Genomic DNA, 24,486 nt, shown 5'->3' with positions numbered 1-24,486 from the left:
TAACTCGTTTTACAGTGTTACAGATTTCCATTAGGTTGACGCGAATGCGAAAGATCTATTTATCGATATAAAGTGAAACATAACTGGTGAACAGCATGACAGCGCTAATGTAAACAGTATTTTAACCCTATATTATTCATATACAGGCCCCGTGCTCCTGGTAAAATAGAGAGTATTTAAAAGAATAGCAAAAACATACAAATTCATGGGTGCAGTATACACAACAAACAATTCAATATTTACTAGTTTAAAAGTCTAAATTAGAAAACAATCGAACAATGACAACAGTAGTCTTAAAAAATACAGAAACAATTTCATATGCAATAAACCCTATATTACAGTGTAATGTGTTATTGTAAAATATATGTAGCCGAGCGCAAATTGCGAATAAGGTTTTGTTCTGATCCACGTCTTTGAATTTCGTGTTCCAGATAAATGGATAGTTGATCTCAAAGTATACCACAAATTAATAATTAGCACAAATCAAAGTGCCTCCAAAACAGAGAGGGCAGCGCGAAAATTGTGGATTTCTATCAGCTGTACTGAGAGCTAATTTCACCCACCTCTCACCGACGTTTGAAAACACAAAACGAAAAGCTTACTTTTTAATAAGAGATATGGTTTTCCAATCAGAAAAAAAGCAATGACATGAATTGTATTAGCGGCCGCAAAGTCTGTAATTGCCCGATATTGCGGAGATAATGCTAGCTTGCTGGCTAAGCATTGCATGACCAGTTCGTTCGTTTACAAAAAAACAAAAAAACAAAACAGCAGTGGGCTACAGTATGTGTCATTGCGTGGCTGCTTGTAAAATGCTTCCAATCGATCTATTCAAGAATAAAATGAGTCTGAAGACAGCAGTGATGTTACTCGGTTTTACTTTTTGCAAGTTTCCTTGTTTCGATCGGTATGGTTTGCAAGAGCAAAGCATTCCACTGGTGCAACAGATACAATTGATTTTCATAATGTCATCAACAGCAACCTGTTCATATTCATCACAGTAACTCTGCACTCACTGGGAATTATAAGAAGCGACAGAACAATACAACATTTACACAATCTGACTTGCATACAGAGCTTGTGTGGAATATCGGGCAACACGAGCTGGTGAAGGGCATTACTCACAAAACACGTGAACACCTAACTTTGCATTTTACATTTTAACAGTAAAAACACACAACACACAACAAAGCGAAATCTGTAACAGCTCTTTAATTAACTGCCCGACTTCTTAAAGGACATGCAAAACAAAGACACATAACAATACAACAAATACAATGTAATGAGCTCCTGCATTATTTATAGTTTAAAAAAAAAAAAAAAACACGGTACAATGTGTTGTAGAAGCTCGATCTTTAAAACGCATTTTCTACTAACACCCTTCATTCATCATTTCCCCTGCACATTTTCGTATTCGTTGCTAATGGATTTTTTCCATTTCGGTTTTCAATCCGTTAGTGAAATCTGAAGCAATTATTCTCTCAAAAAGCTTGTGGGGGGGAGGGGGGGGGGGGGGGGGGTATCTATTTATTTATTTATTTCGTATAAAAGTGGCTTATTTTGGATAAAGAAAAAAAAAGACTATGCTTAGTTTTAATATTTTAATGGCATGGCTTGGATTGTTGGTTTAAATGTCTGATTTCATTAAAAAAAAAAAAAAAAAAAAAAAGCATTTGAATTACGTTAAATATTCATTACAATAAAGCGGTGGCATATACGCGCATTTATGAGTGACCTGCATATTTATTATAGTGACTGACACTAAAATAATCAATTGTGCGTACGGTATAATAAATTAATTATCAAATTTTGACATAAGAAGCCAACAATATAATCAATACGTCTATCTATCTATCTATCTATCTATCTATCTATCTATCTATCTATCTATCTATCTATATATCTATATAGAAATAGATATTGGAATGGATATGTTGTAGAAGGTCTGCTCTGAACGGATCTGATTGATAACCCCGTTGCCACTCTTGGTAAAAAGCATGCCTGGGGAGAGTATTTCATTGGCAGATCGGGTCAGAACCTGTAATGAAATTACATGAGCAGAAAGTAAAAATCGATGCGAATTAAAGCCCTGTACTTGTACTGCAGCTACCTCGTACCCAGTCACTATCTGCCTATCTGCCTTGCCTGTTTGGTTTTTCATGCACTAATCCCAACCTCATCAACTGAGTCTCGTTTTGTGGCAAATCTGCTTAATTTGGAGCAATTTGGAGCAGGAATTTGCTGGATTTGAATATCAAATTATCTTTACATTATTTATGGTTGGGTGGGAGCAATATAGGGATTTTTTTAAAATCTATCTGTCTGTCTCTCGCTCGACTATTACAATGTAGATAAACTGTGCCGGAGAATAAATAATAATAATAATAATAATAATAATAATAATAATAATAATAATAATAATAATAATAATAATAATAAAAACATAATTACAATTTAAATCTTATATTTAAGGAGAGATTTTCTAGTCTGCAAGGATGGCTGTTTTTCTGGACTAGTGTAAAGGAAGATATTGCACTATTTCTGCCAGGGCCCATCATAGGGAGATTAAAGCGGCATAGGTCAACAATAATTTTCAGCATTTTAGGGCCCGTAAGATCGATATAGTATTTCCCTGTCTCATGCGCAGTCGGGATTAGTAAACGTCACTGACTGGCCAATCGACCAAAGCGAACATAAGGGCTGTAACAGGATCGCGCTGCTGTAATAGGAACGCGCTGCTGTAACCGTAACGCGCTGCTGTAATAGGAACGCGCTGCTGTAACAGGAACGCGCTGCTGTAATAGGAACGCGCTGCTGTAACCGTAACGCGCTGCTGTAACAGGAACGCGCTGCTGTAACCGTAACGCGCTGCTGTAACAGGAACGCGCTGCTGTAACCGTAACGCGCTGCTGTAACAGGAACACGCTGCTGTAACCGTAACGCGCTGCTGTAACCGTAACGCGCTGCTGTAACAGGAACGCGCTGCTGTAACCGTAACGCGCTGCTGTAACAGGAACACGCTGCTGTAACCGTAACGCGCTGCTGTAACAGGAACGCGCTGCTGTAATAGGAACGCGCTGCTGTAACCGTAACGCGCTGCTGTAACAGGAACACGCTGCTGTAACCGTAACGCGCTGCTGTAACCGGAACGCGCTGCTGTAACCGGAACGCGCTGCTGTAACCGTAACGCGCTGCTGTAACCGGAACGCGCTGCTGTAACCGTAACGCGCTGCTGTAATAGGAACGCGCTGCTGTAACCGTAACGCGCTGCTGTAACCGTAACGCGCTGCTGTAACCGTAACGCGCTGCTGTAACAGGAACGCGCTGCTGTAATAGGAACGCGCTGCTGTAACCGTAACGCGCTGCTGTAACAGGAACGCGCTGCTGTAACCGTAACGCGCTGCTGTAACAGGAACACGCTGCTGTAACCGTAACGCGCTGATGGCTTCCCGGCACTGGTTCTTTCCAAAATTTTGCATCACACCTGTTGAGCAATTAGCTGAATACTTTGGACACGTTTCCCTCGGTACTTAATTAACTCCTCATTTTTACAAAACTAGAACCAGCTCAGTTGTGTAATCTGAGGTCTATTAGACAATTCCAAGTTGTTTGTTTATCTGTTTTATAACAGAAACATGGAATGCTTTTCTTCACAAAAAAATGTTAATTAAGACTAGAGATTTGAGGTCCCTTTTCAAAAGGTGTGCGATTCAAAACATACTTTATTCATCAGGTTGTTGTTTCTTATGAAAACTGGTCCTTATACTCAACATTTTTAGAAACGCAATAAAACGTATAATATATAAGCTTGTAATGAATGAAGAAAACATGTTCTAACATGTTTATGTGATGCCACGCAGTTATTCTAAAGGCCCGTGGAAGTTATTATGCCAGTGATACTGTAGCCTATGTCTTTCTTTAATTTTTAGACATCTCTAATTGATTTACAGATATCTTCAAATTAGTTTGAAACATCTTCAAAACTGCACAATTAAATATATCTACAATTCAATTTGAGACATTTAAAACATGTTTTAAATAGCTTTAAATATATTTGTTGGGTGCTTTGCAGCTGATAGATTTGCTTCTCATCTGATGGCGGCCCCTATACCAGGCAAAGGGGACCCAAAATCATTACACAAGATTGGCCAGGATAGAGGGGGAAAGGTTGCGTTCTTGGGGTTTTTTTGTTTTATTTTTTTTTAATATATAACGAGTTGTAATCCTTAATCAGCTATTATTAAATTATACTGGCGTTTCGTTCACGAAGAGATCATGCGTGGCACACTTTGGACATCTGGACGGATAATTGTTTTGACATAATTTATGGAAATGAAGAAAAAGCCTTAGATGGAGACGGAGATAACAAACCCTTGAACAAGCTGCCGTGCAGTATTGAATAAATAGATACATTGATTTATCGGAAGAGGTTGGTAATCATGGCTGTACTCCAGCAACCCTCAGAGTAGACATTTCACACGTGAACCCCTACCACCACATAAACCTAACAGGTTTTGGAAATGTAATCCCCCAACATGCATTGCTATAAAACCTGTTCCACTCGGATTTCTGCCGCACATCATCACTTATACATTGCGCGGGTGCCATCAAATCCAAACCTGGCTTCAATTTAAGAAATGACGGTGTATATAAATGCCACATGTTTTCTCTGCAGGCTGCTCATATGAAGCGGTACACACCGCTGTGCCATGCAAAACAGGACAGCATATAATCCGGTCTGGACAAGGGGGCTCGTCACATTTAAGAATCTACAGTTCTTTCCAGTGTTTTTAGTTCATTTGTAGCTGTATGCAACTACTAGTGGTCGTCTGGCAACGTTCAAGAGACGTTGCAATTACCGTATCACCATTTGAAACTAATTGAAAGTCGTTCACTGGAAATTTCATTAAGGGTAATGAAGAAATCAATGCATCATGATGTGATAATGACAAGGACTTCAGGCGGACAGGACACGCCCATTTATACACAGGTAGCCTGGCTGGTTTAAACGAAATTGGAATCTCGCTCCAGTCCTGTCAGTGTCTGGCAGGTTTTGTTTCTGTGGCGCTGCGCTTAACCCCGCTCTGCAGAAGGCCCTATTGTTATCTGGGGCGGTTGTGTTGTTTATATCAGCGCCCCACTCCAAAGGCTTCTTAAAACTCATCTGCATATGAAAATGAGCGCAGACTTGATTGACATGCATGAGAAGGATACACCAATAAGGATGTAGGTTATGAAAAGATTTAGCTCAGTCGTCCGTGTAGATTGGGCGTCCCATCAAAGGCCAGAAGGTCTGACGATTGCAGATTAAAAGACAAACAGCTGTTGCCAAAATGTGTTTATTTGTGGTTTTGCTTTTTTCTACCATGGATTTGGGGACTCGTTAATGCAGCTGATCGTTTCCAGGCTGCTGTCTATCGCAGTTATTAGGGGAAAGTCCTCCAGTCCAGATTATTTACGAACAGCTGATCTACACATTTAATGAAGGCGCAGCTATCGAGTCCTATTCTAAAATTGCGTTAAAGACGCATTCACTTCAAAACTAACCGAGTGTGCACCCAAATGCATCCAACAATAGCATTCCATTACAAATCGGAATTGCAGGTAAAAACCAAATGTTCTAAAATATGTAACAAAGTAGTAATTAATCCGTAATAAAGGACGAATTAATCCTCATTCACATTATATTCATTAACAATTATGGATTATTATATTATAATGATAATATTCGTTTTATAAAGCACTGAACAGTTTGTGTTTGCTTTATGATTTTTTTCCCCTTCATATTCCCTTTAAAATGCAGCCTGTACCTCATTTAACCTCGTTGATGCTATCATTGCTGCACTGCCGTGACAGTGTGTGAGCCTCTGTGCTTGTGTGAATTTAGATATGAGATGTAGTTATCACTTGTTGGCCGAGAGTCACATTGTGGGCACTTTTTTTCTGTCCTGACTTCTGAGTCTGACATAGTCAGTTACATCATCGTTTCTATATTTTAAATCCAGTAATGCTTGCAGTCCCGCTTTCTGTATGATTAGCCAGCTAGGTCATTTAATACATTCAAAGACCTTTCACTTCATAGAACAACCATTCAATAGGATTATGTTTCAAATACAACTTCACAGATATTTAAATTATAATAAATAACAATTAGACTTATTCAATACAGGCTAAGTGCACACGAGGGTGGTGTGGTATTATCCTTGATCCCCAATTGTTGTAATCAATCACAGAACCTTCATTAATACAGCATGGAGGTTGTACAGTATCTGCTTTTTCTACTGCATATCTGTGCTTCCTAAACTGCCCATATATAAAAAAAAGAAAAACAAATGGGTAAAATACAAAGTAAAAACAGTTTGGCAACCTCTACATATATACATATATAATATAGAATATAGAGTGCATAAAATCCACATAAGAACTTTGTCTAGGTCTCTAAAAAAGAAGAGAAAAAATAAACTGTTACCAAACCCTGCCGGGGGAGGGGGGGTGCACCCCTGACACAAAGCGAGTTTGCCAGCTCAACTTTTCTCACGGATGTTCCACAATGGAGCGCTTCTGACCCACCCGTCGCCATTGCTTAATTAGGTGAGGACTTGATTCATTTGTGGTAATTGACAGCTAATTACAGGCTTGAGGTCACATCGCATGGAAGTTTGTCTCGGCGGTGCAGCTCCAAAGGTCAGGGAGATTTGTTGCTGACTGCTGGTTTTAGGGGACCCCCCCATCGGGAAAATAAGGAACTAGTAATAAACACCTTTAACATTACCCTTCCGAGTTCCTCATGACTTGTCATTTTGTTTTAAAAATGTATCCTAAGGATGCTTCACAGTGATGCACGTTCCATTGCCATTAGAACCAAGGAGTGGCAACCACACTTTAAATTCAGCTGGAAGTGTCCTCCCTCTGGCAATCTGTGTGCAATAGACAACAAGAACCCACTCAGCATGATTAGATATAGGCGGCAAACGCATATGAAATTATAAAGTTGCCAAGAGATCATATTACACACTATTCACACATGCCACTTAGAATTCATATTAAATGTGACTCCACCACAGCCCCCCTCCTCCATCCCCCATGTCATTTTGTATAAAATGACTTTTTCTATGCTGTTGTAATACTGGCTGCATCTGCACATTGTACACTATTTGTTGGGCTACATGGCTCCCACCAGTCCAGGACTGACCTACACATTCTGGACAGGCAGCCAGTATTCAGTACACAACTCATTTCAGATTTATGGAGTTCTTTTTTTTGGAGGAGTTAGCCACAGGTGGGTTCAACATCACAATGCCCTATGACTTTAAAGGTTCTATCAAACAAGGAGGCTGTAACAATAACACCAAACCAACAAGGAGACCATACGAGAAGGTCTGCAGGTCTGCAGACAATTTCAGGTGAAGCTGCTCAGGAGGTAAAACAGAGGCCGTTTGCAGTGGCGGTCCGAGTCGTGTGAATCAGAAAGACAATTAGGGGCTTATTAGCTGCCTGTGGAGATGTGTAACTTGTGTAGTAACCACTTGCCAAAATAACCAAAGTTCTAGCGGCATCTCCAGCTGAGAACAGACCGAGGCCCTGTCTCGCCTAATTACACTGAACGGGCCTCTTTTTGTTTCCCATTCGGCATGCTTGTCCGGTTCCCTTTTTTTCTGACTGCTAGCTCGGTCCACGATGGAAGTGTGCTAATTAGAAGAGAAATGGCCCTAGTAATTATGTCAACCCTTGTTACAAGGGACAACAATGCACAATATTATTTTTACGCAATGCTTTGTGCAAGACCTCAGCTTCCAATTCTCATTAAGAGAACAAACGTCCCGTACAAAGAACCCGTCCCAATGTCAGAGCTACTTACATTTCCAGACCTAAAAGGAGCGGTTTAATACAGAATGTCTGTGAAATGGAGGGGGCTTGAAGTTATTGCCCTAATTAATCATTTGTGGTACAGCAAGCGGTTTCACGCTAGAACGTTCTTGTTCAATAAGACACCACTTGCCAAACTGTCTACCTTACCTGTGCTCCCAGATTCTGTTGGTATGTTTTGCCTGTTTTCATGCTGGCACACAGGAGACTGAATTGAAACACACAGGAGTCCAGCCAAACTAAACCGATTCCAAAGCAAGGCTTACCAGTGCTGTAGTCTTCTCTGTGGAGTCAGGGGCACATCCAAGTGAAATTGATGTTAATGGGTATCTTTGCCAGTTTTATGATATTATGATAATCCACCCAAAAGAATCGTCCTCACATGCCTCAGCTGAAAGCGGGTCCCCTGTAAAGCCGCCAAGCTCCTGAAATGTGAATCCTAGAGATAGCATTCCTCCCTGTGGGCAGCACTGTTCCTTTGTACATGGGATGGCTACCACAAGCCTGGGCACATGGTCTACCAGATGTGCAGTTGGTAGGTATGTGTGTGTGTGTGTGTTATTCCCATATACCCCCTGAAACACTGAGAGCTGACAGGTACACTTGATAGGAAACTGAGGACTGTTCACACTTAAAAAAGAACCAAACAAACGAACAGACATACGCCAGAACCACATTGTATCATCTTCTGAATGTATTTGAAGCATACATACAGCTTAAAACAGATTTTATTTAAAGAGAACACAAAAAAACAATAATTATAATATTAATAACAATAACACATCTAACTGCATACATGTATATAAACCCAATGTGCAACAAAATTAACAGGTTCCAAATGGTTTCCCTTTAAATAAAGAAGACTTGGTTATACAAGCTTGCAAAATTATTAAATGAAAATGCTCAATGTTCAGTAAATGATCAGAGGCAGGATCACCAAAAAATGCTGCACAAAGTCCCTTGGAATGATGGTCAGCTGACTCTAGGACTGATGGAAAGTATTTTGGCGTCTATTTGTTCAAGACTCCTTCTTTCTTCACTCCAGGGATTGAAATGCTGCACGATGGCCGAAATGTTAAACTCATTTTTTTAAAACTAAATCTAGTCTATAAAAAGCTCAGAAGGTCTGACTATAAACCTAGTGCAAACACTTGGGTTAACTCCATCTGAACAACCTAATTCACAATGAAGCAACTCTTCAATAAAAAGTCAAACTATTTTTACTGACAAAATACTTAAGGCAGAGAGTTTCAGGCTGCTAGGGTTAAACTTGTTTCCTCATGCATTAAAATAACAAAAATAATAACAAATAACCCAGTGTGTCCCTACAGTATGCAACAGGGTCTTATGTGCTCACTCCCCCCTCACCCATTGTTTCCCCACAAACTTGGATTTAGGTTTCTAACATGTTGTTTAACCCTGATGAGCCGCTGTCTCTCTATTTCGGGATTGTTTAACCCCTTAAGGTACACAAGGAATTGAGCGGTTGCTCAAATGGTTTCTTATGAAAAAGAATCCGAGACTGACTCATGAGGAAACCTGACAATTTGGATGACCAGATCCAGCCCGACGGTGCATTTGAAACCTCATTTTGTGCGCCTCACTGCAAAAATAAGAAAACACATGTCCCCCTTGTGCTTTAAAGAGTTAACCTTCTTCCTTCACACTGATTATTTCTTGGGTTTCTCCAGGATGTTGAGGAATTTCCCTCTGGTCATTTCTCTGGCTAATACAGAAAAAAATAAGAAGAAACTAATTATAAAAGAGAGAAAAAAAAAAAAAAAAAAAAAACATTTCTAAACACTGCAAACAGACCTCCCAAAAAATGTGTGTGTGTGTATATATATATATATTATATATATAAAAACCTGTTGGTAATCTTAAAAAAAAAGTAGCTGAAAATCACCTTCCAAACCTGCTGCTGACACATTTCATTCTTTCAGGTTTTAGGGTCTTGTATTCTTCCCCTGCTCCCAATCACAAGACTACCCAAACCGCTACACTCAGCCTACTGGCTTCATGCTACAGCATGCTTGTGTGCATGTACACTACATATAAACAGCTAAGTCCTCCACCATACACAACCCTGGGGAGGGAGAACTCATTGCCGTGTTAAAGATTTGCTTGAAACAGGTCCTGAGCATTGATATTTGTTACCAGAAACCCCTTATCCCTATGCAAGCATGGGAAAATAAAAGCTTGCTGGAGAGAAGGTGTCTGCACGGAGGTCCTGTGCTATAGGATGTCTGCACAGCAGTTACTGTCTTGGTATTACTGCATGTATCAACTGCTGATTTTCCACAAGCAATTTGCTACATAAATAAAAGCTCAGGCAAATGTAAACTGGATACCCTTTTAGAGAAGAGAGATTAAAAACGATAATTATACAACCACATGCAAAAATACACATTAATGAATGTAATCTGGAGCTCAGAAGGATTAGTTCACCTAGGCTGTGAGCGATTCGCCAGGATCAGGCTCTTAGAAGTTTTAGCTGTGTGACTTATTTGATTTTCGTGTCTAAGTAATTTTTTCCCCTGTATACAGCTTGCGTCACTGTTCAATTACACAGTTGTGAGATATACAATATTACATGTACAAAAAAAAAAAAAAAAAAAAACAAAGTAAATATGGTGGTACAGAGCTAGTTTCAATTTTACAATTATTAAATATTATTATATCCTCGTTGGTCACGATTTTTTTTAATTACATTTTTAGAAATTTTAAAACAGTTTGTGTTAACTATATGGTGTTTGAGAAGTTTCTCTGCCAACACTTTGAAGAAAACATTACAAAATAGATCCATAGGCAGGAAAGCTAACATGGTACAATCATGCACGCTGCAACTGAAGGGGATATGCTGGATATGCAGAATATACACGTCAGGAACAGACTCTACAAAGGTCAATCATTTAATGGACTTGCCATTTGAAGTTGAGATTCAGAGGTGTGAGAGCAGTGTTACAGCAGTGAAGTTTAGCTAAGGGGCTCCACGGTTTAAATGCAAATCAAAAAGCAACATTGCAACATTATTAAAAACCAAGTCCTGTAGTACTTGCACCAATCAAACACATGTTTAACACTCAACATATTAAAAAATACCTCAAGCCCATTATTATTATTATTATTATTATTATTATTATTATTATTATTATTATTATTATTATTATTTTACCTAGGAAACTGAACAGTAACAAATGGCAGTACTGACCGAATAATAATTTTGGTTGTTCTGGTTTAAATTGTGTAGTAAAAAATTGTTGTTTCAACTAAATCATTTTAACATAATGACAGGGCTTTATGCATTGCTCTGTGCCATTCAAATACATACATTAAAAACGGTATATACTGTATAGGTATAAATATAAAATATATATATATATATATATATATATATATATATATATATATATACATATACACAAACACCAAGGATGTTCTAAGTGCACTAAGCGGATGCATTTTCTTTTTGGCATTCAGAATAGAACTTTCACAGCAACTATAATTAATACTCAGCATGGAGTGAAATATTTATTCCATATTGAACCACACTAGTTCATTTATTGAATTGTTTCCCTTTGGAATTACATACCGCAGATGAATTATTAATATTTGGGGAATTAACTGATTATTCACCAGTAATGAATTGTAGTTACTGGGTCCATACATATTCAAATTCACTACTTGTTAGAGTTTAACATGGCTTGATGGTAAAATTAATATCCCCTCCTCTCCATTAAAAATGTTTAGCAATGCAAACTGCATATTTCATTTGGAAGACATCAGAAAGGGTGGGCATTTATACAAACATCTGTTCATTTTTGACTTACAAAACAACATCACACACAGCACACTCATACCAAATTGACAGAGCACACGTCGACCTGCCTGGTGGTGGCTGGGCTGTGCGTGTGTGCGTGTGTGCGTGCGTGCGTAGCCAAACTGTGGCTTAATTACTAAAGTGCACATTAGGTACAGCGATTTTTGAGGCTGCTGGTTTTCAGCCCCCTAACACACAGAGTAAATATGACTGACAGTCAGCTGTTCTGAATGGTTAGTAGATCTTGAAGGTTGAAATTTATATTAGACAGTGTACTGTTAAGTAGCACAGTCCAGCTCCTGCACTGTTAAGTAGCACAGTCCAGCTCCTGTCCTGGATGTGTAAGCATGCAAGTACTGTTTATAGATCAAGTCTTTAGAATCTGTACTATTTTGGCAGAATGTTATGCCTCGACATATCTGTCACTTATTTTAATATCCATTACAGAGCAAACACTAACATTGCTGGTTAGCTCCCTGCTAGTTTTATACATTAGTTAGTAGAGATACAGATCGCTTGATCACACCACCAAACTATGTGATATTGATATGACAGGTAAAATAGTCAATGGTTTATAAAAGAAAAAAAGGTTAATTTGTGATTTTTTTTACAGTGAAAGATAATTAAAACCACTTCCGCTGATATTACCCAAAACTTTGTCGTTAAGTTAGAAACTTTGTCGGTAAATCAGTGTTCCTGAACGCAGGTCTGTGAAAGGGTTACCCGTCTACTCCTCTGAAGCTAATGAAAAAGCCCACTGGATTGTAATTTAGATGAGACGAGCTGCTCTGAATAATAATGAAGGAAACGCTCTGTGGCTGTTTCACCTTGAGGTGTCCATCATCAGGTTAAACATGATGCTAATTGGATTCAGATTGATTAATTTCTCTCAGTGCTGTCTATTCGAATAACGTTTAACAAAATAATCACAGCGCCCAACACTGAAGCCTTTCCTTAAAAGGAATAAAACCATCAGAAATCAAGAGCTATGAAATAAATTAGGATGACCCGCAATTACTGCCGCGGTGATATCGTTTTCATATTAGAAGAAATTACAGGAGGAGAGATCTTTTCCAACTTGATTTGCTTTTGAAAGTGCTCATTATGATGAGGTGGGGGTGGGGGACGCAGGGCTTGATCTTTCTGATGATTTCTTCAGGCTTGCTTAGCATTCACTAACAGGGCACTTGCCTCGTAGTTTACAATGGTAAATTTGCACCTTAGTTTTGCGGTGTACAGTGCTCCTCCCGTACTGTGCGTTTGCTTTTTTTTACCCTTGTTCACCATGTTTTTTTTTAATGCTTTAATATAATTCAGCGATTTAGCTTCCTTGCCTGTGTTTAACAGTCCTTTAAGATTGAATACCAGCAATTCAGATCCGTAGACGTTTTCAGGAACGCTCTCTTAACAGAGAACCCTGATTTATGGATTTCCCAAACTGATGAATTCTCTATGTGAATGGAAATTTTTGCTCAAATTAACCTGAGTAACTTGAGCACTGGCAGATAATGCTTTCATCAGAATCTAAACAGAACCTGCTGGCCCCGAGGCAATCGTCAACCTACAGTATTGAGCCATCAACACCCATCCTAAACTAATTCTTAAACCAAGATCAGAGCTATCAACACCCAACCTAAACTAATTCATAAACCAAGATCTGTCTAGCTCATATTCATCAACGTTTATTAAATAACTCCCATGCTTCTTTAGAGAATTGTCTTTTTTTTTTTTTTTTTTGCAGCTGTTCTTGCTGAAGAAGTGGGGCCCAAGCCTGCTTTCTCCCAGAAGACTTCCAGCGATTGCCCTTCTGCTCCGACCATTCATTCCTTTTCAGTTCATCCTAAGTTTACTCCTTGCTTGAAAGTAAAATGATTTGCATTGTGAAGTCAGATTGAAAACTGTGATAAGAAGGTATACAGGATACCCTGCGGTCTTCTTCTCCATCACCCGCCCCGCCCGCCCGCCACACACACACGTGCCAAGTACACGCCCATTCTCATGATCAATACCGATGGAAAGAGACCTTTCTAATCAACTAAACAAATCTCCAATTACAAATTCTTAATCAGTAGCTTGTTAAGGTTGCTATTTACACTGAATGAATGACCCAATTCATTTTCAACTGGCACACCTTTTCCTGATTTCAAACTTTGTAACTCAACGCTGCTAGCCATGTATCCTTTAGGGTAGTAAACATCATGCCAACAGTGTACAGCATCAGCTGGTGAGCAATACCTGTGCTTCAGGCTGGCTAAAAAGAACTGCTGTGCTTAAGGGATTGCTCTGTTGTGATTATGACTTCAATTTAAAGGCTGCTTTTCAATAATCTCCCTGTAGAAATGGGAGCATGACAGCTCTTGATGATGCAGTGCGTTGGAGACAGCAATCAATTTAAAATGGTAGCGGCCATTGACCGAGTCTCCAAATAACACAAGGCACTTATTGCATCTCTTTTGCCCTTAATGATTACAACAGGAATAAAAATAATACCCATACATCCCTAAAGCCACACTGGGTCTGGCAATCAAGCCTGAGCAGGTTATCACAATCAACTGGCTGTTTGGCCAGAAGTAACAGGAGTGGAATTAATTAAATCCTCTTGGCTCCTAAGTCAGATGACCACCTAGGTTAACTAGTGTCCTTTTTCCTCCACTTTGCCCTGATACAGTTTCATTAAGCCACAAACAGACTCTAATCCTACCCCCTTTGCTCCTCTTAAACTGCCACACTGAGCCATTACAGAGTGTAATCTTTATTTAATGGATTTAACATCCATCCTCGCTGCCAGGATTCCCTGGAGTTTCGGAGAGCAAAGAGGAGATGACGAATCCCCCCCCCCCCCCCCCCCCCCCCCCCGACCCGATGCTCATGTTTGTGTTCAAAATTCAATTACCCACTTATTGATACTGCACAGGCATATTTAAGATGCGGACACGAGGCATGATTTCTCAGGGGGGCCCTGGCTCCTCCTTATATCCATGCCCATCTCCCCTTCCTCCCAAGCCCCACACACAGGGCCCAATTCCTGAGGTGTCCCTATTAATAGGAAACCAGTCGCAATTCATTCATTAATATACCCAGAAAGGTTTTCTTTGCTGCCGTGATTAGCTGGAAAAAAAAACAAAAATCCCTATGAATTCTTTATTTATTTATGTAAATGACGTGTCATTTTGAATCTGCTCAAGATGGAACAGACAAAACAGAAGGTGCAGTGTGCTAAACTTTCTCTGTGTGTACTGCACTAGCCTTGCTGCTAGACTCCAGGAGGGATTAATGACTAATGAGGTTTCTGTTTGTTTTGAATTAAAATTCCATTCCCTGAAGACTGTGGATGGCACACTGTTAATTTTATTGAGTTCAATATAATCCGTCTGTAGTCAGATTCTAAACCCTTATGGGCAATATTTTACTTGAACTGTTTTAACACACAGAATAGGCACAAAGGTAGCTGTACAGTTATGGCCAATTGCATCACCCTGTAAAATTAACTAATTTTGCTTCATAAAGTCGAATGAACCTGCTGAATAATGTTACGTTACCATTCTGAATTACACACCACTTTGTAGTTTTCCATATACCTAACAAAACACTGACAAAAACTTGACATTATCGAAATCTAACATGAAATATTGTACTGCTATTAAAAAACAGAAGGAACTTCCGAAAAGGTTTCACAGTAATGAAGAAGATGAGAAAAAAAATCTTCTCCTGAACATGCAGGCAGAGAGGTGAGTGTTTTTAAAAGCAGATCACATAACGCTACCCAAAAAATGAGATGGGAAGTTTGTTTTGGCAGAACTTCCAACGTTCTGATGCTGTCATTCTGACGGCCGTTTTGAGCAGAAGAGTTCTAGTGTCACCTATTTATCTCAAACGCAGCGTGTACTTCATTTTGAACCTGTCAGCGGCACCACTTCATAACCGTTACTCTGTCTTAGAGGCACACTGATGGATAGATAAGAGATTCCCAGGACAGGGCAGAAATGCAATCATATTCAGTAATACAGTTCTTTTAATAAGGCAAAAACTGATCTGCTCCAAATCTCTTGAAATGGTCTCAGAAAATGGTATGCCATTAAGAATCGTCACATTTGCCCTTCAGAGTTGTCTACGGGTACAAAGCACAGCTTAGGCCACGCTCTCGTCACAGTATGTGGTGCAGTTGGTGGCAAGAAATACTGAGGCTCGGAATCAACATTAAATTGTTTATGCTGCTAAAAAAATGAATTTAACTGAGAATCTCATTCAAACTGGTTGTTTATCCTTTCAACAAACAAAAATGTGACAAATGGATAAAATCTTTGCAATGGACTGACTTGTGAGGGGGCTGCTGTAGACTGGGGTACAAATCCACAGCTATCTTCAGAATCATAGAATTAAAATCACCTGGAAAATGAAAGGACGGCATCATGTAATTGTCCAGGTGAGAGCTGATGTTCCCGATGGAAGCTGACCAGCTCTGAAGGAAAGGTGAGCCTGGAGCCTTTCAACCGACCAGCTCGCACCTGCACTACTCCAACTCTCTTGCCTGGATCCCAGCGCAGGCACATTTAAAAGCGAGCGATAAGAGGCAACTATTAAAAAAAGCAGCAGGAACAAAAGCATCCTGAAGGAAACAGTTAACAAACACCAACAAGTGTTTAAAGAACCAAAGCCCCACAGCACCAGGGTCTTCCCAAAGGAACGATCTCAATTCAATTACCATCAATAACATTAGTTATCAGTCTTGTTTCGTACCCCCTGGGAAGCAGGCTCTGATGACAATACTTAGTGTTCTGTGGTAAATCTATTCATTAGGCAAAAAGCGAGCAGCTGGGACTGCCACGTGCTCCCTTTCAAGGAGCCTAACCCACTGGGAATTAAGAGATGGATATCATTTCTAGAAACAGAGGCAGCTGTGGGGCTCCCCAGGAGACTGGGCTCTCATGACACTCCAGTGTGAACTTGAACATGTCATCTTTCACTAATTATCTTGAATAAAATGGTGGATTTGGAGAGATGGTTCAACAGAACCCATACATCTACATCAACATGCATGCCCACATCTACAATACACACCAGCTAGTCCAGACACAATATCACACGTAATATCACACGTATATAAGCCTATAGTGTTGTAATTACTTATTGTGTTAAAATTGCTATTCAGTTAGAACGCACAAAGAAATGTATTTTGTCGTGTTTCAGAGACAGATCTTAATACACCCTTCACTATTGATGGAGAAAGAAAAAAAAAGGTTTTATTTTTGTACTGTTCAAAGCATGCGTGTGTCACAGTAAAACATGGAGACAATCGCCTAAGAAGGGCAGCAATAGAAATGCAGAACCTAGCGCCAACAGAAACATGCCCACTGCCTCATCCAGGACTCCATGAAATAGTACAGGCCCCTTTCCACATTGCAAGGCTGCACAGTCATTTAACTACACCCCAGCAAGTTTTATAAATGATTGGTGCACCAAGTCATTAGTGACTTGGAGAACTGTTTTAATAAGCCCCGCGTTTATCTGGATAATAAATCTCAACTCCACCCAGCTCCGCTTTCCTGTCTAATTTAAAGGTTGTAAAAAAGGAAGCCATAATGAAAAAGTGTCCAAGATTTACAGGGTTTGCAGAGACACAGAACAAGCAGCAGATTAAACTACAGCGCTCGGAAACCTACCTTAAAAAGACACTTAAAAAATACAGTATTCCAGTTGAAGACCTAATTATAAATTTGACATGAAACCATTTAAAATAACCTGGTCAAGATCGTAAGAACATCAGCATCATTTGGCATACAAGTTTAGTAATGACATTTCTTTCTACTTCATAATAAAACAAGACATTGACAGACATCTCCTCATGACATTGGTCTAATTTGAATTACAATGACCCGAACAGCAACATTTTTGGTCCGGATTATTATATCCCAAAGCTGAGAGGAAACAACTGCTTTGATGAACACAGTTAACACATTATCTGCTGTCAAGTCTTTGAATTGTCTCCAAGTATGATGTGTGTGTGTGTGGTACTTAAGGCAGGTCAATAAATCTACATTTCATGGGCAGTATCTTTTGACACCTCTGTGTTCTACAGGTCAATATTAAAACTGTAACTGTGTGCATCAGACACCAGTGGTTTAATTTCCTTCTGAACGAAAGCCCATCTGTAGTGCCACCTACTCCCCAAGTTCCCCTTTTAGCATTCCTTATAAAAACATAACCTCCTTCAATGTACTAAATAACTAGTTTAGCAATGGAAGCACTACAAAAGGCATCCATCTTGCTACTATTTCTGCCAGATTTCAAGAATATTTTGCTCAGCTAATAGAGAAGCAAATTACTGCTGCACATACATAATCTTGCACAGTAATCTTGTGACAAAAATGTATATTTTAATCCTCTTCGTCTAGCTGCTGGTGTTTATACTGTATAATACCCGTTGGTGATTTCTCACTACCGAAAAGGATGGGGTTAATCCAAACTGAACACAATATTGTTATTCAATATGTAGGAACATACTGCATTTCAGGGTGATCAGCAGAGCCACCTCTTATCAGTTTTAAAAGTTCTGACTCCTTCGTACAACTTATCCACTACACTTAAATAAACAACAAACAATCTACCAGACACAATTGTGTCTGCTACGGAATTATTATTATCAGGCCAGCAGATCATCATGACTGTGCGTGGTGATGTCTTCAGTACACTGGTACAATGACATCATGACAGTGCGTGGTGATGTCTTCAGTACACTGGTACAATGACATCATGACTGTGCGTGGTGATGTCTTCAGTACACTGGTACAATGACATCATGACTGTGCGTGGTGATGTCTTCAGTACACTGGTACAAGGACATCATGACTGTGCGTGGTGATGTCTTCAGTACACTGGTACAATGACATCATGACTGTGCGTGGTGATGTCTTCAGTACACTGGTACAATGACATCATGACTGTGCGTGGTGATGTCTTCAGTACACTGGTACAATGACATCATGACTGTGCGTGGTGATGTCTTCAGTACACTGGTACAATGACATCATCACAGTGCATGGTGATGTCTTCAGTACACTGGTACAATGACATCATGACTGTGCGTGGTGATATCTTCAGTAGACCTAGTACAATGACATCACAGTCTTGTGGGAGGCTGTGAGACAAACCTGGATTTCATAAGGGGTGCAAAATAGGTTACAGAATACCAATGAGTGGGGAAGATTACGTTTAGGTTAATTGGATGCGAGATGCTAATCCGGTTAATTAGAAATACAGCCTGCCATATGACATTAGATGTCTCTGTTGTGTCGCTAAACATGCTAGGTTTAAAAAAAAAATAAAATAAAGCACTTTCCTCCTGTGTCTAGTATAGTCAGATTTTATTCTCTCTAATGCCAAACCAGTCTGTCTTATATTGTGCAGTTTCACAGCGCTTCCTCCAGTTTCACCTGACGAAAATGCAGCCAAAACAAAGCAAACGAGACGAGCTAGGGTCATGTAACAGTTAATCATTAAATAGTTTGAGATACTGTGAGGGATCTTTTGTTGCTTTTGTGTATTTTCATTTGCAAGTGAACTGTGACATTAGGGCCTTATCGAGCACAATATTCTGCAATTTTGAATACTGACTTGGGATATTGTTTTAATTCTGGAAACTTTCTTTTTACCATCTTTCTTTTGGTTTTGCTAAATTGCATTGCCTTTTATGTTTTACGCAGTTCTGTGCATGGATAACGCTTAGATGTTATTTTGTGGTTCGGCCGTTAATGGGAAATTTTACATACTGTTACAATAGGTACCGGATTTAAAAGCATGTTCTGTATTACAGTTAACGTGTTGTCTCTTTAGTTTTGGCAAGTGATATTTTCAGAATTATATCGTTCTGAATTAAAAATACTACTACTGTTGAAAATAGCACTGTACCAACAAACTAATACAGTACATCGAAATGGAAGCCTTATTTAAAACACAGTCCTTTCAGACATTGTATTTTTGCTATTGTATCTTTTTTTGTGTTCCCTGAAAAACGGACAAGGATATAAACACGCCATTCCCATTCTAAAACTAAATGGCACAAAGGATTCAGCAATACCCTGGAATGCTTTAAAGGTCTATAAAACAATCATTTATTTCCAATCTCGCCACTAAAAACAACTCCTGACAAATCCTGCTTGGCACAATCCTTCCTTGAACAACTCCTACAAAATCATCCCATCTTGATGGAATTTTACAATCTGCAGCGGTCCTGTCTCTCCTTTGGCATTCAAGTACAAGGTTTCAGTAAAGTTATTCTTTCAAAGGGGGTTAGGATGTCTGTCTGTTCATCAGCACAAAAAAAGTTTCTATCGAACTCTGCAATGTATCTAATTTGCATCATAGGTTCTCAGCCTACTTCGTTTGTGAGATACAAATATAGCATAATTTTAATATACCGCACATCGCTTTGAGAGGCAAGGTCCACAGTGCAAATCACAATAGAAATGAGATGTAAAAAGACTTTTACAGTGATCACTAATGTTTGTTACATTGTTATAGCAGCTCAGTTTACATTTACATATATTAAGCAGTAAAATAAATAAGCTTAGTTAAATCTACAGTACCTTTATATAGAGTACATCATATATTTACAGCCTTCTGAATCCTGTTTGATTCAGATTCTTCTTGGGTATATAGCTGTTCACTGTTTTTGAATTATCTGCACATATGTACACACATCACACATACACACACACACACACACACACCACACATTAATAATATATATATATATATATATATATATATATATATATATATATATATATATATATATTATATATATATATATATATATATTGAGCTGCTTTATGACATCAGTATGCATAAATCGAAACGATTAGTATGTGACAAACATAGTACCGATATTAAAAATTATATGGAGTGATAATGTTGAGAACCTGTTTCTACTGTTTCTTTACTGAATGCATTCATATATTGAGGCTGCTATTTGAAAAGTAGGGCACTCTCCCATCTGGCTCAGGCTGCTGTGAAAGCATACAAAAGCAACACATTGCAAGCAGAGCTCTGAATAATGAACACAGCTGATTGAGCAGGAAAAGCTGACACCACCACCCAGTGGTGAGCAAAAGAATATCTTTACTACTGAACTACTGTAGGACGACACCAGAAAGAACCTGTCACAAGAAAACATTGTTAAAAGCCACTGCATTGAAAGACTTGACAAGATTTACTATGTAGGGGCAGGTGCCAGAACAGGATACAATAAACACAAACAAACAAAACAGACAAACAAACAACAATGAGTTCCAGCATCCTTTCAAGTACAAGCACCCCAGAGATGTGCATGCAGGTTTACAATACACAGGAACAGCATTGAGACGTGCATGCAGGTTTACAATACACAGGAACAGCATTGAGACGTGCATGCAGGTTTACAATACACAGGAACAGCATTGAGACGTGCATGCAGGTTTACAATACACAGGAACAGCATTGAGACGTGCATGCAGGTTTACAATACACAGGAACAGCATTGAGACGTGCATGCAGGTTTACAATACACAGGAACAGCATTGAGACGTGCATGCAGGTTTACAATACACAGGAACAGCATTGAGACGTGCATGCAGGTTTACAATACACAGGAACAGCATTGAGACGTGCATGCAGGTTTACAATACACAGGAACAGCATTGAGACGTGCATGCAGGTTTACAATACACAGGAACAGCATTGAGATGTGCATGCAGGTTTACAATACACAGGAACAGCATTGAGATGTGCATGCAGGTTTACAACACACAAGCACAGCATTGAGATGTGCATGCAGGTTTACAATACACAGCAACAGCACTGAGATGAGCACGCAGGTTTACAATACACAGGAACAGCATTGAGACGTGCACGCAGGTTTACAATACACAGGAACAGCATTGAGACGTGCATGCAGGTTTACAATACACAGGAACAGCATTGAGACGTGCATGCAGGTTTACAATACACAGGAACAGCATTGAGACGTGCATGCAGGTTTACAATACACAGGAACAGCATTGAGACGTGCATGCAGGTTTACAATACACAGCAACAGCACTGAGATGAGCATGCAGGTTTACAATACACAGGAACAGCATTGAGACGTGCATGCAGGTTTACAACACCACACTTTAACCCTGCTTACATCCATGATGGCAAACAATAGCAGAAAGCTCTGTCACCATAAGGTAGGATGATGTAGGATAGATTATCTGGCCTCAGTGAACAACCGTTTGAAATGAACAAATCAGGACCATTAGGGGCTCGATACAAGATAAAACGGGAGTTTAAAAAGGACACTTACACTCTTCCAGCCCAAGCTGATAAGCCAGATTCTGGAGTCCTTTCACCTTCTCCATCAGATTTGCAGTTGTCAGACTCCCCAATTCTGCAAACAGACCACTGAATGAGTAAGCCCCTCCATGTGGATCATGCCATTTCACAATAAACAGAGAGAAATGAGAATATCTGCGCTCAATACATCCAGTGGTTGAGATAGGTCCACACAGTACCAGGACAGACTGTGAAACGATAGTAATGTGGTTTTTTTTTTTTTTATATGAAGAACCTAGAAATACCAAAATACAAGGATATCTGAGCATTTTTTGATCAAACTGTTATACCACATGGACACAATACTTAATAATAAATGCTGTTTTCAGACAACACTATAATTTGAACATCTTTCCAAAGGTGCCAGAAACCATGCAAGATAAAATATAATATAAATAAACAATACAATAGAAGGTCCCAAGGTGGCTGGTTGTTTGACCCTGTCCAGTCATTACTCTAATCGACTCTACTTTCTAAATCTCATTGCACTGTTACACACCAGGTCAATACACAAATGCTCTAGTGTGTTGGGTTGAAAAGCCACTGCAAACGTATTTATTTTATTTTTTTTATCCCAGGGCAAAAATAGCTTACACTATTAGCCACAGAGAAGTGTTGGATCTCAATATACTTCATTCGTACACGTGCTGGACTTCCTCTGAAGTAAAAAATGAAGGCAAAATGAATAAATGTTGTGTTGATGTTAAATGCTAGAAAGAACTATGGACAAAAAAATAAAAAAGACATAACATTATACCTTTTAACATTTCAATGTCATCGTTCTCCAGTTCTGCCATCCACTTGGGAGGGGAACTGGTAATGGGCTAACAGACAAAGTAGAATCAGGGTTTATCAAGCAGAATGTGTAATACAATACAATTAGTAATGTATGATCCTCTTTCTTTTAAATATATAAAAAAACGTTAAATCAAAGGAAAACTAGCCAGTAGAGATACAAGGCAATGTTTTGTGTTTTTAAATTGCAGACAACTGCAATGCTGAAAGTAATCAAAACGTACATATTTTAGTTTGGGTAAGAGAAACCAATAAAACTAATGAAAAAGTGATACTTACACTTTTAAAAGAGGCTGCGAATTCTGCTACTCCGGGCACTGTAATAAATTAAAACAACATGTAACTGAAAACTAATCTCTGTTCAGAAATGATGCGCCAGTGTTGGCTGACTGTTGTCATAGCTAATTGCATTGTTCTTGTGTCAGATGAGTAGTCCACGTAATGCTTTATGTAACACATTACTACGTACGCAAATCGGACTCAAATAGTTCGTAAGCAAGGCATCATTATATTATTATATTTACAAACAGCACAGAACTCTGCACTCAGATTTCTTGATGGGAAAAAAAAGAAAAATCTGATATATTTATTTGCTGCAATTTGGTGATTATTATTTATGAGACACCTTTTGAGTTTTAAGCAACGGTTAGAGGGTGTCATCTATTGGAAAAACAAAGTACTTAAGAGCACTGGAAACACCGATTTCCTTACTGGAATGTAAACAACATTCCCATGTCTTTGAGTGACTTATTGTTGGGCTATTCATTTCTGTTTGCGTCATTACTTCAACAATGTATTAAACAGATTTGGAAAGTCGTTTTAAAATTAACATGTCTATGTACTGCATGTTTGTTTATTTAAACATAACATTAAAAAAAAAAAAGACAAACAGAATACTTACATTGTTCTGGCCACAGATCTGGAGATGCACGATCTAACTTTTCAAAACTCAGCAGAGAAGTTTCAAAATCTTCATCTGGGAAAATAAAACAACCACACTTCATGAGAATGTTTTACAGTAACGTAATATATTTGTTATTGCCATCCAAACTGGTGGGATCCACAAACTATTTGTCACAAACGATTATTCAATACAAAATACAGGCAAGTCTGAATTCCCGAATTCCACTGATTACCGGCATAAACATTCTGGCAACTGCTTCAATTTCGCATATTACCACATTGTACTTTATTACCGTAACGTGATATTCCTTTACATTAGACATATCTACAATAAACGACTTTGGCTTTGGTTAGTTGCGTAACTGCAAAAGCGTTAAAAAAACCAAAACACTGTCAACTCCGAAATTAGAATTTACCTCCACTGAGAGAAGCCATCTTAGCAACAAAACCACGTGATTAACGGACTTCCTGTTGTCAAGGAGAAAAACGCATATTACAAGAGCTCTAGTATTTCATTAATTTCATTTACAACATTTTAATGACCCGGGAAAACCAGAATCGTCTTTTTGTAAAAACAGAGGTCAATCAATAAATCATAAGGACTCGGTAAAGTTCAAGATTGATTTTGAGAGTAACCAATCAAAAACCAAAAATAAACGATCCTATCAGAACTCTATCTTGGTGGGAGTTTGCTTTTCTGGCGAATGAATGGCGGGTAGGCGGGTGTTATTTTCTTGCTCCTCCCACCAGGT

At 38.9% G+C, this 24,486-nt stretch overlaps 1 protein-coding gene across 1 annotated transcript; it reads right to left on the bottom strand.

The window, feature by feature from the left end:
- Positions 1-8,628: 8,628 nt before the first annotated feature.
- LOC121329988 (protein lin-52 homolog) lies at positions 8,629-24,320 on the bottom strand. Its single transcript, XM_041276169.1, has 6 exons — positions 24,151-24,320; positions 23,733-23,807; positions 23,111-23,148; positions 22,794-22,860; positions 22,008-22,091; positions 8,629-9,592 (listed from the first exon to the last, which is right to left on the bottom strand). The coding sequence occupies exons 1-6, from the start codon at positions 24,167-24,169 to the stop codon at positions 9,537-9,539; spliced, it is 339 nt and encodes a 112-aa protein (XP_041132103.1). The 5' UTR covers positions 24,170-24,320; the 3' UTR covers positions 8,629-9,536.
- Between the last annotated feature and the right edge of the window lie 166 nt (positions 24,321-24,486).

Source organism: Polyodon spathula, chromosome 17 (assembly GCF_017654505.1).
Source record: "Polyodon spathula isolate WHYD16114869_AA chromosome 17, ASM1765450v1, whole genome shotgun sequence".
Classification (NCBI taxonomy): Eukaryota; Metazoa; Chordata; class Actinopteri; order Acipenseriformes; family Polyodontidae; genus Polyodon; species Polyodon spathula.
Note: the sequence above shows the minus strand (reverse complement) of the source record. Positions and strands in the feature narration are given on the sequence as shown.